General features: G+C 39.2%; 1 protein-coding gene across 1 annotated transcript in view; it reads right to left on the reverse strand.

Moving 5' to 3' along the window:
* Positions 1–15,075, reverse strand: part of gabra3 (gamma-aminobutyric acid type A receptor subunit alpha3) — a 92,965-nt gene that overhangs the window by 42,858 nt on the left and 35,032 nt on the right. The window contains exon 3 of the mRNA XM_033978833.2: positions 1,617–1,738. Within this exon, the coding sequence (XP_033834724.1) occupies positions 1,617–1,738 (122 nt within the window). The remainder of the gene's footprint in view (positions 1–1,616; positions 1,739–15,075) is intronic.

The raw sequence follows: 15,075 nt of genomic DNA on the forward strand, positions 1-15,075 counted from the left end.
AGCAGCCCCAAGGGACGGGATCAGAGGGAAAAACAACAGCTCAGCACAGACCATCCAGGTCTGCGACGAGCTTCAGTCTGCCCAAATAAAAGGCCACTTTTCACGTGGCATGTGCACTATTGTAATCTCATTAGGCACAATGCTATTGGACAAGGACATTACACAATGTGGTGTTATGAGGCCAAGTGTAATTATATTCTTATGTACCAGAGCACACACAGAGCCGCTTCCTAACAGCTTCTTATGTCACAACAATTTCACAATTAAAACAAAACACATAAAATTAACACAACATAGAGCATTATTCAGCAAAGTGAAATATGAATTTAATTACGGGTCCTTACAAAGTCTTTTGGAAATGGCTTTAATAAAGCGCTAAGTGGGGCATGATGGTGACAGATCCAGTGGTGTGGGCTGAGTCAGATCCTCTGGGCACATGTGTAAAACAGCCCATTGGTCCAGTGGAGACAAATAGCTGCTCCCAGAGGAGCACATCAGGAGAGCGATGAGGCCCTCCTCCAAAAGTGAACCCATCTTAGTCTCTCTCTGTGTCCCAGATCTAAAGACCACCCACAGGTGAAGTCTCAGTCTTCTGGCTAAGGCCCCCCGAGAGGAGCTGCACCTCCACATTAATCATCCCAGTGACACAAATAGTTTGTACAAATATGTGATTATCACAACACACCGTCAGCACTTTGCATCGCTGCCATATGGGGAATAAAATGAGTTGCCATTTTTGTGCTTTTTTAACAATGCACTAGAGCATAGGGCAGAGCTAATAGGTGGAGCTGAAAGTGAAATAAAACAGTGTTTAGGAGTTTCAGTATTACCTGTGCATTGCACACTTAGCTGAAACATATTTTAATGATAAATATTAACATTAATCATAATTGCAAATCCACTTTTTTACATAGTATATAGAATACAGTAAACAAGTGCTGAGTTGATTGATGATATAAGTATAATAAACTTCTATTTAAAAGCCTGTTTTATACACTAGCGTGTGCTTGGTTCCTCTGGTTTCCAACAGTGTGGGTCATCCAGCCCAGAGCGTGGAGCCTGCGGCCGGGGCAGTGGAGCAGAAATGACCATTCCAGCTGGCTGCTCCAGAAATGGCCCATCCTGCCAAAGCATGTGGACCCTCTGTGAGCAGTTAGCAGGTCCTCAGGGAGGCCATATTTGGATGACAAGGCATCAATTAGGGATCTTTCCACGGACATACGTTTGAGGTTATATGCCATGTGGGCCTGATTGAACAAAGAACTCACCCCAGGGAAATGCATTTCCATAACGGCCCTGCACAGGGACACAGCCTCATTATAATGCATGTGCTATTGTGCTGGTCAGTGTCTCGCATAATGTGCACAGGGAAGATTTATTTCAAGGCTCATAAGATGGATCCTTTTGACTATATCTTGTAAAGCATGGGATCAATGTCCAACACAGTGTTTCACACATAACAATGCTCTTATAGTAGAAAAATATAGAATTTATCTCTTGACTGGTCACAAATCACAAATGCAATTGAAATATCACATAAAAATGTAGTTGTGTTTTGTCCAGATTTGAGATGTTTTACTGTGGCAGATCTTATATCGATGTGGGCTATAACTTACCTCCAAGCCCGGGGCGTAGCCGGTTGTCATATCCATCCAACAGCCTGTCGAGAATGCGAGTAAAAATAGTGATGTTGTCTTTGCTGTCGTCTGGTATCGGTTCTTTGTGCCCCACCACAGCCCTGAAAAACAAGATGGCGGAGTCAACAGACTGAAGACAAGACCAAAAAATCTGATCATTGTAATAAAAAATCAATGATGGATGATGATTGAAAGCAGCATTTCCTAACCAAGGATACAGGGAGCAAGCACTTTGCAGATTTTAATTTAAATCTGTAAGGGTTTTTGACATCATAAAATGAAAACAAATAACTTAATAGCAATAACTGACAGTATACTACTATTGTAAACTGACTGATTTGCCTCCAAGTTCAGATATCAGCAGAACCCCCGTCATTCATCACATCACTCCTGTCCTCCAGCAGCTGCACTGGTCACTCCATCATATCTCACTCCATCCTATCTCTCTGAGGTCCTCCATGTCTCTGCTCCTACCCACTCCATTTGGTCCTCCTCCTCTCTACACCTCTGTACCCTCCACCTGTTTGGTGATCATGGGAGCACGAGCTTTCAGCTGCTCAGCCCTTAACCTCTGGATCTCCCACCACAACAAATGACTTCTTTATCACCCCAAATAGTATGCACTAAGCAGCATTTCATTTGTGTGTTCATATGTTATCAGTCACTGGGTATTAATTTCCATGGCCCTTAGTCCTGGCAGAACAATATTGTGTAGAGATGAAAAGGCCACTATACAGTAGGTGGGGTGCTGACGAGTTAATGAGTAGCATCTTTAATTAAACTCAAATCTCAGAGGAGCTGACCTATAATAATCCATGTAATCCCTATCAACAAGCTCCTCATGCCCTGATCAACGGTCTCCCCCTCTCGTTTAGGCCTAACTGTAAGCACAGAGCTTTACGGAGTTAGCGCTTCAAGAATATACCAAATTTTCCCACAGTATTGCTCAAAGTGAAGCCGTGCAACAGTAAATCTGGCTTTGCTACGGCTCTTAAAAAGGCTTTCTCGCTTAATCTGTGTCATAATAACAACCCTGCACCAATGTCCATCGCAGCTATGGCCTCTACATCACAGTAACGCTTACTGGGTGAAGGTCACTCTGAAATATGATTGTATGTCTAATTATTATCATCTTTGGGTGTTTAAAATGAGGCTGCTGCATGCGCATAGTGGACGTTTTGGTTAATGGCTTTGGCCTGGGTAAGTGGCTATTATGTGGGCATATGTGGGCATGAATAAATATCAATTAAGCATCAGGGCTCCTTCATGTTTCGGTGCGCTTTCCCCTGTACACTAATCCAGAAAGGACGTGGTGTCTATTTTGGGAACGGAAATTATAGGCTTCAGAGAGACTTCTCAACCCTTTATTACCGACTGGGAATTCAAATATTATGTCAGAATGCATAGCTTTATAGTCCCTGGGTGCACTTTACTGTATCTAATGCTATTTTTTGCAGCGGAGGTGGAATAATGCAGGTAATGTCTAAGCTAAAGTGCTTTCTCTTTAGACACAGTTTTTTAAGTTATAGCTCACAGTTTGTACACTGCTGAGAAGGGCAGTGCCTATGATATGTCTTGCTGTCTAATAGTTTAGCACAGCAATTGGAACTAAGGGATAAGTTATATATGTGAAATGTAGGATTCAAAGGCAGATAAACACGAGTCGTGAATATTTGACAACAGCTACATCCCTAAATTCTTGTTTGAGCAGCTCCCACCTGACAAAACAAATTCCAAAGTTCGTGAAATGAGTGCCATAGGTAATATCTCACTTAGCATGAATAATACATGGGACAAAAAGCCTCTAAGGCCTCCCTAACGGCATCGCTGGAAATTAAAAAATTAATGAGAAACCTTTCATACCTAAGAAGTTTGCTCTACACTAAAAAATAACACTTCCATTTGAAGGGCCTGTACATGATGTTTTCCATGTATTTGAGCAAAATTTGTCTTTCTTTAATACATATATGTTGTATACTGTATAAGCATAAGTCTGTTCTGTACTGTTTGCATCTAAATCTAAAGTACTTTATAGTCTGATCATCAGGGAGTGCACGGTTAACATACTAGTGATGTTAGCTTTATCCTCAACCCTCTGGTAGTCAAAAGCTCTGAATTCAAAAGGTGAGTGAAGAATAACTGGACCACTGCAAACCATTTAAAATGAACTAGTTCTCGTTTTCACATTTTTAAGACAGTAAAAAGCAGGTACAGTGCCATTCAAAATGTTAAATGTTCTACAATGCTTTAAAGAGATATGGATGAACTTTAGGTTTAAAATAATAAATGTTTATGGGAAGGAGAAGGTGCAAGATGAAAGCCGACTGCATTTGCTCGGTTGACGTTTGACAAAGATTAGTGCTGTAATATGTCCTCCATTTTAGATGCAGGTGTTTAAATATTTACATGTGTCATGCATTCTAGCTATAAATAATGTTCCTATTTATTAATGTGTATGACTTGTGATTGCACTACTGTGTTGTCACTGTGAAGTTGCTGTTTGTTGATTAAAAGTGAATATTTGATGACGAGAGTGCCATTAACGAATGCTGTGTGAACTTCCTTTCAAAGCTGAAGCAAGAAGAACAAGTCCAAAGACCACATGGCACTGTTTTCTTACATAAAGCTTTTGGCTATGCCCCAGTATGGCTCATCATGTAGTGTTGTGTACTCTGTGTATGTGCTAAATAATAACGGCAGAGGTCCACATTGTGGTGTGTATGTTCTGTACTCCTTGTGCTGTGAGGTGTGTTATGTGTCAATCAATCAAACTTTATTTCTATAGCACCTTCCAACAACCAAAGCTGCCCAAAGTGCTGTACAACATTAAAAACACGATTAAAAACAATAAACTTCATACAAATCAACAGAGCATATTACACCATTAAAATAAGGAAAGAGTCACAGGGCCACTAAGTGCTGAAAGCCGTTCTAAATAAATAAGTTTTCAGTTTGGCTTTAAACAGAGGCAGAGAGGTGTCTAACCTGCTGCTAAACCTTCCAAGTGCTGCTCATGGTCACTTGGTGATTAACTGGATGACTGCCATAATTCATATGACTGGGTCATGAAAATAAAGTAACACATGCTCTACAGTTGAGTAATGGTCCTGTTTCATCTGACCTACAGAATTGTATTGTATATATGAAATCAATGGTTCCCTGAAAAATTACATGACAAGTAATTGTCATTAATGTCTCCAAGTTTACATATATGATTATATTTTCTCTGGTTCTATTTTTTTCTCTATAAAAGCAGCTCTTAATGTCAAAATGAGTGTGCTTGCTGAGTCCAATTATAAAGCAGCTTAACTTACAGTAAGTAAGTAGAGCTGGTGCACTTAGCATGCTAGTAGTTATTAGCAGTGACGGCCTAGCAGTCATGAAACGCACTTACAAACTAGTTCAATGAGGTTCATCTGATCATATATTTTAATAGGGACTTTAAACTGGGACAAGGGGCCTTTTTTACTCTAACACACCTAGGATACTGTCCTGAAGAAGTCGGACTGCAGATGGCGCTATCATCCTGCCTCCACCGGTCAGAAAAACAGTGCTAAAACCAGTTTAAATGAGCTGACTGGACACACCACAGCAACACATAATGACCACTCTGAGAAAACCTGCTAGTGAGCAGTCCAAACTGTCAGGTATGAAAACAAACTAAACCTTGGTCTGATAAAAAAGATTCTATCAAAATAAATGATGAGTGACCACTGCAAACTATTTAAAATTACTTGTCCTGTTTTTATGGTTTTAAGAATGAATAATAGGTAAATTCTTGTTCATTCAGGGGAATTTCAATGTGAAACAGGAGCAATGCTACAAAACCACTCACTTGTGTCCTTGGGCAAGACATTTCCCACTTCAACCCTTCCTTTTGTATGTATGTCATGAAAGATTGAGCAGATGGTGCAGATTGTAACCCTCAGTTCTGTCAGTGGGCAGTCACAGAAGTATATTAACACCACCAAGTATGGAGTGGATAAATAATGCATAGAGTTGTAAACCAACTTTGAAATACAACTCCAAAGCAATATTCTGTGTTTATGTTTTGAGCACTGAAGACATATTTCAAAATACGATTGTTTTCACTGTAGAGGCAATTACTGAGAATAAAAGTTTTCCGGCTGCTCTGAGCAAGGTGTGTGGGCCTGGCCGGTCGGGTTAGTGGAGCGGGCAGGCGCTGAGTGAGTGAACTGGCTTTGATCCAAGGTTAGTGCGGTGAAGCAGTCTGACAGGTGCGGACTGCATACTGGCCGGTGCAGGAGATGTAGCGGGGGTCTCTGGGGGCACACAGGTGCTCTGGCCAGCAGGCTGAGCTGTGGACTAAGTGGGCCGGCCTGAGGCATGTGGCCAGTAATGAGAGCCGTTGTGTCAGTGAGAGGGTGCACAATGCGGAGTGGTGATGGCAAACAGATGTTGACTTATGAGGAGTAATTATACAGTAGACCATCACTGCTCTGGGCAGGAGGTTCCTGCATGTTTAATATGGTTAGTTATATTCACTGAAACGGCTCAATCTTTAATACGTCTCATGAAAGTTATATGCAGCTATGCACAGAAGATTTAATGCCATTTCAGTCATACATTTCCAGTCATACAGGGCTGTACAATATATCACAACTGCATCTAAATCACACTATGAGCTGGTGCAATCATCAAATTGCAAAGGATACAGTTATTTTGATGATACAATGTCACAACATAATCTACATACTCTTTTTGACTTGCTCTTTTTTGACTTTATTATTTTTTTTATTTATTGAGACCTATATTTTTTGTTTAAGATGTGAAAATCCTCGGGGCAAGTTTCCAAAATTAGACTTTATAGCCACCACTGATACTTAAAGAAAATGAGAAATAGACATTGGAAAGATAACACATTTTTTGTCTGTTCCATCAAATCTATCCAATTAAATCCTATGGTTTTAAAACTGGGGTACATCATTTCAAACTGTGAGAACGGGACAAACACTTTGACACATAGGCCTATTAACAAGCACGATTTTTTAGCCAGTGAAGCAAAAATGGGGTGGAGCGCCATAGCACAGCCAACTCACTCTCATCCCATTAGGCTTTTTATTCCAGATTTGTGATCAATAATGACATTTTTTATATTTAGCCTCGATGCAGACAGTGTGCAGTGTTCTGATTTTGTGCTGCTTGGCTAGTATTAGTAGCATTAGTAGTAAAAAAGTCTGGCATCCACCTCTAAGAACTTGTCTGCTCTTCCTGTTTGACTGACACCATTGTTTTTCACTTTACTGTTAGCTCTGTTTAATAGCTCGATCCTTATTTTACCAACTCGCCTATTAAACTTTCACAAAACTTTTAATCCCTTCATGTTTGTCCTGATTTAAATACAAAAGGGAGCCCTAAGCATTATCCTGTCATCCAAACCAGACGAAATGCTACGCTTGTGCTTCCCACTTCCTACGGGAGCCATGTTTGAATCACAACTGATTGATAAGGATCCAGGCAGCAAAAGACACATCTCCTGCCTGGCTATCTGCTTCTTATGGAGGCCCGCAAATAGAATGGCAGGGATTAGAAAGCACTGAGTTCGGTGGAGAAGATGTGACCTTTCTCCGCTGTTGTTAGCAGTTAGCAGGGCTGTTAGCTGGTTTATTTGAATCATAACTGGCACCGTTCTGTCATCTGAATTTCGACAATGGCGGGGACTATTGCTAATTAGCACATTCATGATTAACAAATGTATGCATGAGTTAACCTTTACAACTTTCACTAATCTTGCCCACCAGATCCTCCCCCTCACATTCACTCAACTGACAATGGATTGATAATGTTATGCAGTGGAACATTATGCAGCTTATTGTTTTCTAATAGTGGAGGCCTTGTATCACTCAAAGCTTGTACAATATGACTGATTTGTCTTTGTTTGCTTTATTCTTTTGCTTTTGTGTGCTTTTCACTAGCCTGTTCTGAGCAGATAAATAGTGCAAGAAAAATTTTTGATCACATGCGTAATTTTGAAAACTTATACACTTCCATATCCACAGTAGTTAATCTCTTTCTCGGAGTTTCACTTTAATTACATTTTGGTTAAAGTATAATTTAACACTAAATCAGCTCTTTTACTAAATTGTGTATGGTATTTTAATACATGTGTTTACCTTTGTGTTTGTGATTTTAGTGCAAACTAGGTTATTTTGCAGCTTTGTGGTCTAAAACTGTCTAAAACTGCCTCCAGAGACCAGTACATTTCATAAATTTTATACTGACTCACTCGTTTTCATATCACAATAATATGAGTAATTTGTGCACAACCAGAACCTATATCACCTTTTACAAGTGAGTAAAAAAGGTCAAACGTAACTTGCCTAAATATGTTTTCCAAACCAATAAAGGCATAATTTGTCCCAGACAGCTCTGAATGTAGTGGCCCCTTAACAGGAGGCTGAGTGTTATTTAGGGCAGAGGGAGAAGGGAGCTGTTTGGAAAAGGCGCCTTGTTTGGACTGTAGCTGTGGGTGGAGTTTAGATGCTTAATCCCACTTTATGTTTTCAGGGAGATTTTTATTTGATCTGGAGACAATGAACCAGGCTCTCCCCAGATTGATATGTGTAGCCCTCTGAATAGAGTTCTACACATCAACCTGGGATGGCTCTCACTGACACAATCTGAACCAGTGATCAGAGTGTTCAAACAAATACTTCACATTGATTGGTGGAAGCAGAACAACAGAACAGCGGAACAGCAGCACAAGCTGAAAAGTCTAACTTTTGTTAAATCATGGCTCTATCCAGTTGAGAGAAAAGCACAGGGGTTTTACCTGTCCACAAAAGCTCTTCCCTCTGCATGGTTTTCAAAAACAAAATAGTCTGTATTTCTGCTAAAAGAGGTTTTGTTTGTTTTGGTTTGTTTGGTCTTGGCTTCTGCCCAAACCACAGTGCTGCCCTGTGGTTGGTCAGTGTCCGCATCACTGCAATCACATGCAAACAATTCAGTCGATTCCAATACTGTAGTCCACCTCTTCTAGAGACTCCCCTGGCTCTGAGTTGCCTGCTGAGCCACAAAGCCTCCAGCTTGTTCATGGCACGCTCCAGGCCTCCTCCCAGTTGGCCGTGTCTGCTTTTCTTTCCTAGGCATGCACCCGGGGGACATTTTTAGTCAATGCAAAAGGCAACATCCACCACAAACACTTCACTTCTGCAGTAAGGTGACAGGTTAAGGATGCCATTGGGGACACTACTTCACAACTTGCACTACTTCTACCCAATGTACAGCATTTGCTTTTTGACCCAGACTGAAGAACTACTAAGACAATTCAAAGTTACTATCTATAGCCTTTATGACTACAAAATTACAAGCACAACATCTGTTAAATACATCCAGGTAAAACAAGAAGCTCTGACCAATTTAAACTCTCCTGGTCTATTGATCACCATTAAAAGAAAAGTTTGAAGACACGGTCTGTTCAGACACAGGAGGAAAAGAGGGAAATGAGGATCAATGGACAAATGTATCTTTCTACTGTAGGCTCCATATGTAACTTAAGTTTGTTTTTCTTTAAAAAAAAAAAAAAAGAAAAAAAAATCAAGGATATTATTATTATTATTATTATTATTATTATTATTATTATTATTATTATTATTATTATTATTATTATTATTATTATTATTATTATTATTATTATTATTATTAAAGGATATTTTAGTAATGATTGTCAAATAACTGCAGCTAAATTGTGAGGCAAAAATATGAACTGACTCATTTTCATTGGTCTATTCTAATTGTGGGGACATATGGCATTACTGCCTTCAGTTGACCCATGACTGACACTTTTCCATTGACGTCATGCTGTCTTCTGTCTGAGCTTAATGACACTTGAGTGAAGGAGTAGCATCGCCAACTGTTCGATCTTGAGTGGTGCCTCTTCACATCTAATATCGCAGAGAGTGCATTTTGATCAGCATCTGTTGATATGGAGACAGTGGGTTTACTGTTGCTAAGCTCATCACAGTTTCATGCTGTTAAAATGCAGTAGCAATGTTAAAGTGCAAGCTCTAGACTCCGCACAGCGTGGCCTCTTTTCCATACTCATGCACTGGTAACATTATAAACAGCCTTAATAAAATATGAACAATTACATAATTCACAATGAACAGAATGTTTATTAAATGTCAATTTAGAAAAGGTATTCTTTACTTAGAATGTTCCATAGAATGGCATTAAACTTTTATCTTGCATTCATATTGCTCAAAAATACATGAAAAAACATCTGTTCTTACTGTGAGCGGGGTCATCTCTCCATAGATCTGACCTGTAACTTGGCCTGGGGAAGTCACCTGCCAGTTTAATGTAATACTGTTGAACATTTCAGCAAACCAATTTTTTGACCAGAAAAGTTACTCCTTTATTAAGCAGTTACTAAATCATAAGAACTCTTAATAAACTATTTGTTCATTATCAGTGGAGTCTTTGTTGCTGCTTTATTAAGGCTAATTACAGTGTAGTTAGAGTTAGTTTAGTTTTCATTTGAAGGAATAATGTACTGAAACATTAAGATAATAAAAATCAGAGATGCTATGCACCACATTAGAGCTAAATAGCCATTTTCCATCTGCAGTCCCTGATTTATTATAAAGGGCTCCCATGAGTATACTGTATTTCTCCAGTTTATGTTTCCAGCTTGTCTTTCATTTCCAGAGATCTTCCCCTGATTCTTGAGTCCTATGTCCGTTTTTTAGTGAAAGTATCGTCTTTTCTTGATCTTGATGTGTGTTGCTGTCCTTGATTCTGACTGTTTTATTCATTGCCATGACAACCAAGGTCAGTGGCGGGGCAGGTGGAACGTCATTGAGAATGATGACCTGTCTTGTCTATGATTAAGCTTGGACCTGAGAGGACAGGACAGACAGAGCTGTGTCGATAATGTTCAATATCTCATTACTGCATTATACAGTTTATATAGGACTTTAATCATGGAGGTGTGTGGTCCGGAAATCCCAACTGTCTTAACCTCCCCTTCACTGCACTGCAACAAATGAAAATATAGTTCAAAGGACTTCGGGTCAATTAAATGTATTTTTGTTTGGCCCAAAATCACAACAGCCACCTCGCAGGACTTTACAAAAATAACAGTGACATCTTGATCCTTGTAGTTTTGAGTAGTTTAGTCCATTTAGTCCATTTCTTTTATGGCCTTGAAACCAGAACATGAAACTGGTTTGGAAAATGGCACGTTCATTGGCACAAAGTTAGTTAACAAACCTAATGCTTTTGAACCATTAAAATAATCTAGCTCCATCAAAGTAAATATATCTACAACTTAAATAAAGATCCATAGATTTAGATTGATTGACTATTATAGCGCTGCTTGTCAAGAGGTGAAACTCATCAACATTTAACTGTCTTTTTCTTCAATTAAAGTAGAACTCTGAATCTCACTATATCATTTTCGACGTGTGCAAAGTTGTGGCAATTTTATCTTGCAAGATCTTGTGTCATGAGATCCAGTCCCATCATGGAATAAAGAGCCCCTTATAGATATAATCTATGAGATAAACAATACTGACACCAACCTACTTTCTCCCTGGGCATTTCTGGAAAAGTGTCAAGGCCCTCTGCTACACTCCACACAATATCTCCTGGGATTAGTGCGGTGACAAGCATCAGGAGCAATGAAGACATAATTTATAACTGTACGGAGACCTCGTATTATCTTTACAGCTTACTCGCAACACAGAGATGTAAACACAAATACACAGCCTGGAGATGAGATTGAATGCATGGGGAGTGCTGATGGGCAGAGAAACCTTAGCTCTGACCTCTCTTTTTAATTCAGCATCTCATTACAATCCTCTAGTGGTTCGCAGTTATTACAGTGAGGGGTTCCAATGCATTAAACATGACCAGGTTAAAGCCACTGTAAAGCGAAATGCTCATAGTATATAGTCATGTTTAAGCTGCAGGTAGAGGCATAACATTTTAAAACTGCAGGTTTGGATCGGCCGCTCTGAGAGTAAATATTTTCCCTCCTTCTCATTACAGGGCTCCTTGACAGCTGTGTTATCCTTTCATCATTTTCCCTCTTGCTAACACATGTTCACTCTTCTCTGCTCCTTTTAACTCAGTCTCTCTATGTGTTTTTGCTGACTGCAGCTAAAGTGTCTATTTTTTTCAACCTGTAAAAGACATGAAAATGAAAGATATTCTACTGAAGTGGCAGTCCTCAAATCATCTTGGGACATTGGTTTTTCCATTGAGAGCGCAGGAACACAGCTCAATGTATATATATATGTTTACTGGTGTTAATATCAGTGCCATTTCGACGGTGTGATTCATCATTCCGTCAGTGAATCGAGAGACTGCATAATGCTACACGCAGCAACTTGTCTCAGTTAGCAGTCGGTACATGTGACCACAATGTGATCTTCAATAAGCACGCATACAGAAGCAAGGACGAAAGAGGAGGTCATCTGTAAGATAAATAGTCATCAGAAATACCAAGCCTGTAGAGACCCTGTAGTACTCATTATCTGGCTACAGCGGTTTCTTTATGATAATGAGTACGGGTATGTTTTGAAAAGTGTCATAGCGTCATACGGAGGAACATAAACAACAAATCTTAGCAATTATAGGGTCATGGGTGTTGTTTTTAGATTTCAAGGTATGGAGTTCAATCACATAGAAATAAAAGAGGGAGTAATAATACAGTATAACAAGAAAACAAAACATGGCTTCCTCCATCATCCCAAATTATGCTCAAATGGAGAGGACGACAACAAAAAAATTCAACAAAATACCAACTGAATTTTTACTATTTTAAAGCTTGCTAATGACTGTCGTTCTTAATTACACCGTTTGCTGAGGACAAGCATAAATAAATCAAAATGCAATCACCACTGAACAGTAGCAAACAACACGTGCAACATCAGTAATGCACATTCATATATCTGCAGGTACAATAAGACCTGACACAAACCTGCACCGCACTTTCCCATCAGTGAGAAAAATACACCGCACTACTTGAGTTGAGTCAATACCTTATACGATTAGCCTTATCTAAATACTGCAGGCAAAAGTAAGTTTGCTAATACAAAATCTGTCTGTGTAATGCTGACACGAAAATGTCCAGCCAGCCAATTTCTTTCGTTGTAAGTCATTTAAAAATGATACATAAACGACCTGCAGTCACCCACAGCTAATTACTGGACCGGACTCACCAGTGGGACTAAACTGACACAGGCTCAGATTTGATCCCACTTTATAACTGCAGGATTTGGGCTGTGGGTTTTAGTGCAAGAGCAGCATGAAAATGTTCTGGGCCTTTTCCAGTCTATGGTTGGATACAAAAGCAAACGATATGACACAGTGTTAATCATCGGAGGTTACAGCATACAAATCAGTCAGCTGTCGCCCATAAAGAGGAGGGCTGTGTATTCTAAGGCACACAGTTTCAATTACAGTGTATGGATTGCTGAAGTTTGCAGGAGAGAAAACAATAGGTTTAATTATGATTCCAGTTATTATCAAAGGCACCAAACCATCTCTTGATCAACTGCACACATGGATAAACCGTTGTTATCTTCTTGGCTCGGGCTCACTACAACAATTGGAGAGATCCATCTTGTATTAAGGGACTGGGGCTTTGTATGTTTAATCTAGATTATAGGACTGCTGTCTGGCAATTTGTACCATGTAACAAGCCGCTGGTCTGTGTGAGATTTTAGGGGCAGGAGTTTGGAAATGTTTTGCACTGTTGGGAGGGATTTAGAGGCAGTGCCCCACACATTCACATGTTACTACAACAGTTTATTAGGCCTTCTGTTCTTTGTTATTTATCCCACTGGTACTAGGCCAGCACAGTATTCATTTGAACCATGAGCTCCAACCCTTTTAACAGAAGTATGCAAATTAGAAATGCTGCAATTTCAATGGAAATAATGGTCGACAAAGAAAAATGAGATGTTTTAAAACCTTCTGTTGTTATATCATAATCAGAGCCTGTACTTTATAAAACAGAAAGGCCACCTGCATTATTGATCTGGCAAATGGCTGGAACTGAACAGATATTCTGATCGATCATGCTGATCCTGTCATTTGCTCAACTAAAGAGAATTGACTGTGGATAAATACAGTTAAGAGGCTTTAAGCCTACTACAGCACAGAGCTTTGGAGTTTTTGAGTGAATATGCAGTATACTTGTTTCACAAATCTTGAATGGAAATATGGCATTGTTACAGTTGTAGCCTTTAATCCATGAGCAGACATGTACTGCACTGTGTGCTGTTTCCTGGATGTGGAACAATTACATTTAGAGACAATGGAGCAGCATGTACCTGCCACAGGATTATTCCTGGAGACATGAAGCCCACATCAGGCCCATATCAGACCCACATCAGGACAACATGTGCAAATGTGTGCACACTTTTGAGTCTCATTGATGCCCTCTCTGTGAGGATGGATTGTTTTTATGAGTGTTTTTGTTCCGCTGCATTCACAGGGCAGGTGTGTGGACACCTTCAGGGAAATCTATTTCAGCTGTGCTTTGATTCCCGCCTGCTGGGATCTTCTCTAATTGGCTACTTTGAAGATCATTGACCAGATGCGCTCCATATCAATAAAGAATTGATTGAAAAGTAATGAGGACCCACTATAATGACATTTTCTAAACAAATAGGGAGAATTGTTTTATGTAGGACTGGTACAAGCTAGTAAAAGAGAACATTAAACAAAAGAGAGTTTGAATATTTACATCATCTAATGTGTTCTTTTTCTATTGCTGTGTTTTATTGTCAGAAAGGCTGTGTTTAAAGTTGTTAATATGCAATGTTCTTATAGAAAGAAAAGAAAAATTCATGATACCATTCCTCCCATTTAAATTCTAGAGCCCTTGTCCTCAATACATAACATTTTTCATAGAGTCATGCACAGGGCACGGCATGGATTATCATCTGAATTATGTTAGCCACTTAGCATAACAGATATAGTTTATGTATGATTTAGTTTTACACTGTTTCAGTCTTTTGTTAAAAAAAAAAAAAAAAAAAAAAAAGAAAATAAGGGAAATTATTCTGTTCCTGCATGTTTACCGCTTTAGCCTTTGTCTTAATGAGTGCTTTGGTAATAACTTTGTTTATGTGCTCATTATAATGCATAATTTAACGACGTATTACAGCCCATTTGGGTTACAAAGTAGAATAACTTATAATAGCATTATTATCCCTATAATTATAGTATTTCATTTCTCTGTCTCCAGCACTTCAAAATATCGTACATATTGGTCAATCTTGTGTTTTTCATAACAGTTATGGAGTTACAGACTGATAGATCATCTGTACAAGAAAACACAGAGAGAATCTAAGCCTAAGAATCCCTGCACCTTGGTGTAGAAATAAGTAATCATGACATTTTATTTCTATCCCAATTTGATGCCAAATTTGAATTCTTTGTCCCTCTTTTTAACATTACC

This window comes from Periophthalmus magnuspinnatus, chromosome 14 (genome assembly GCF_009829125.3).
Source record: "Periophthalmus magnuspinnatus isolate fPerMag1 chromosome 14, fPerMag1.2.pri, whole genome shotgun sequence".
Taxonomy (NCBI): domain Eukaryota; kingdom Metazoa; phylum Chordata; class Actinopteri; order Gobiiformes; family Gobiidae; genus Periophthalmus; species Periophthalmus magnuspinnatus.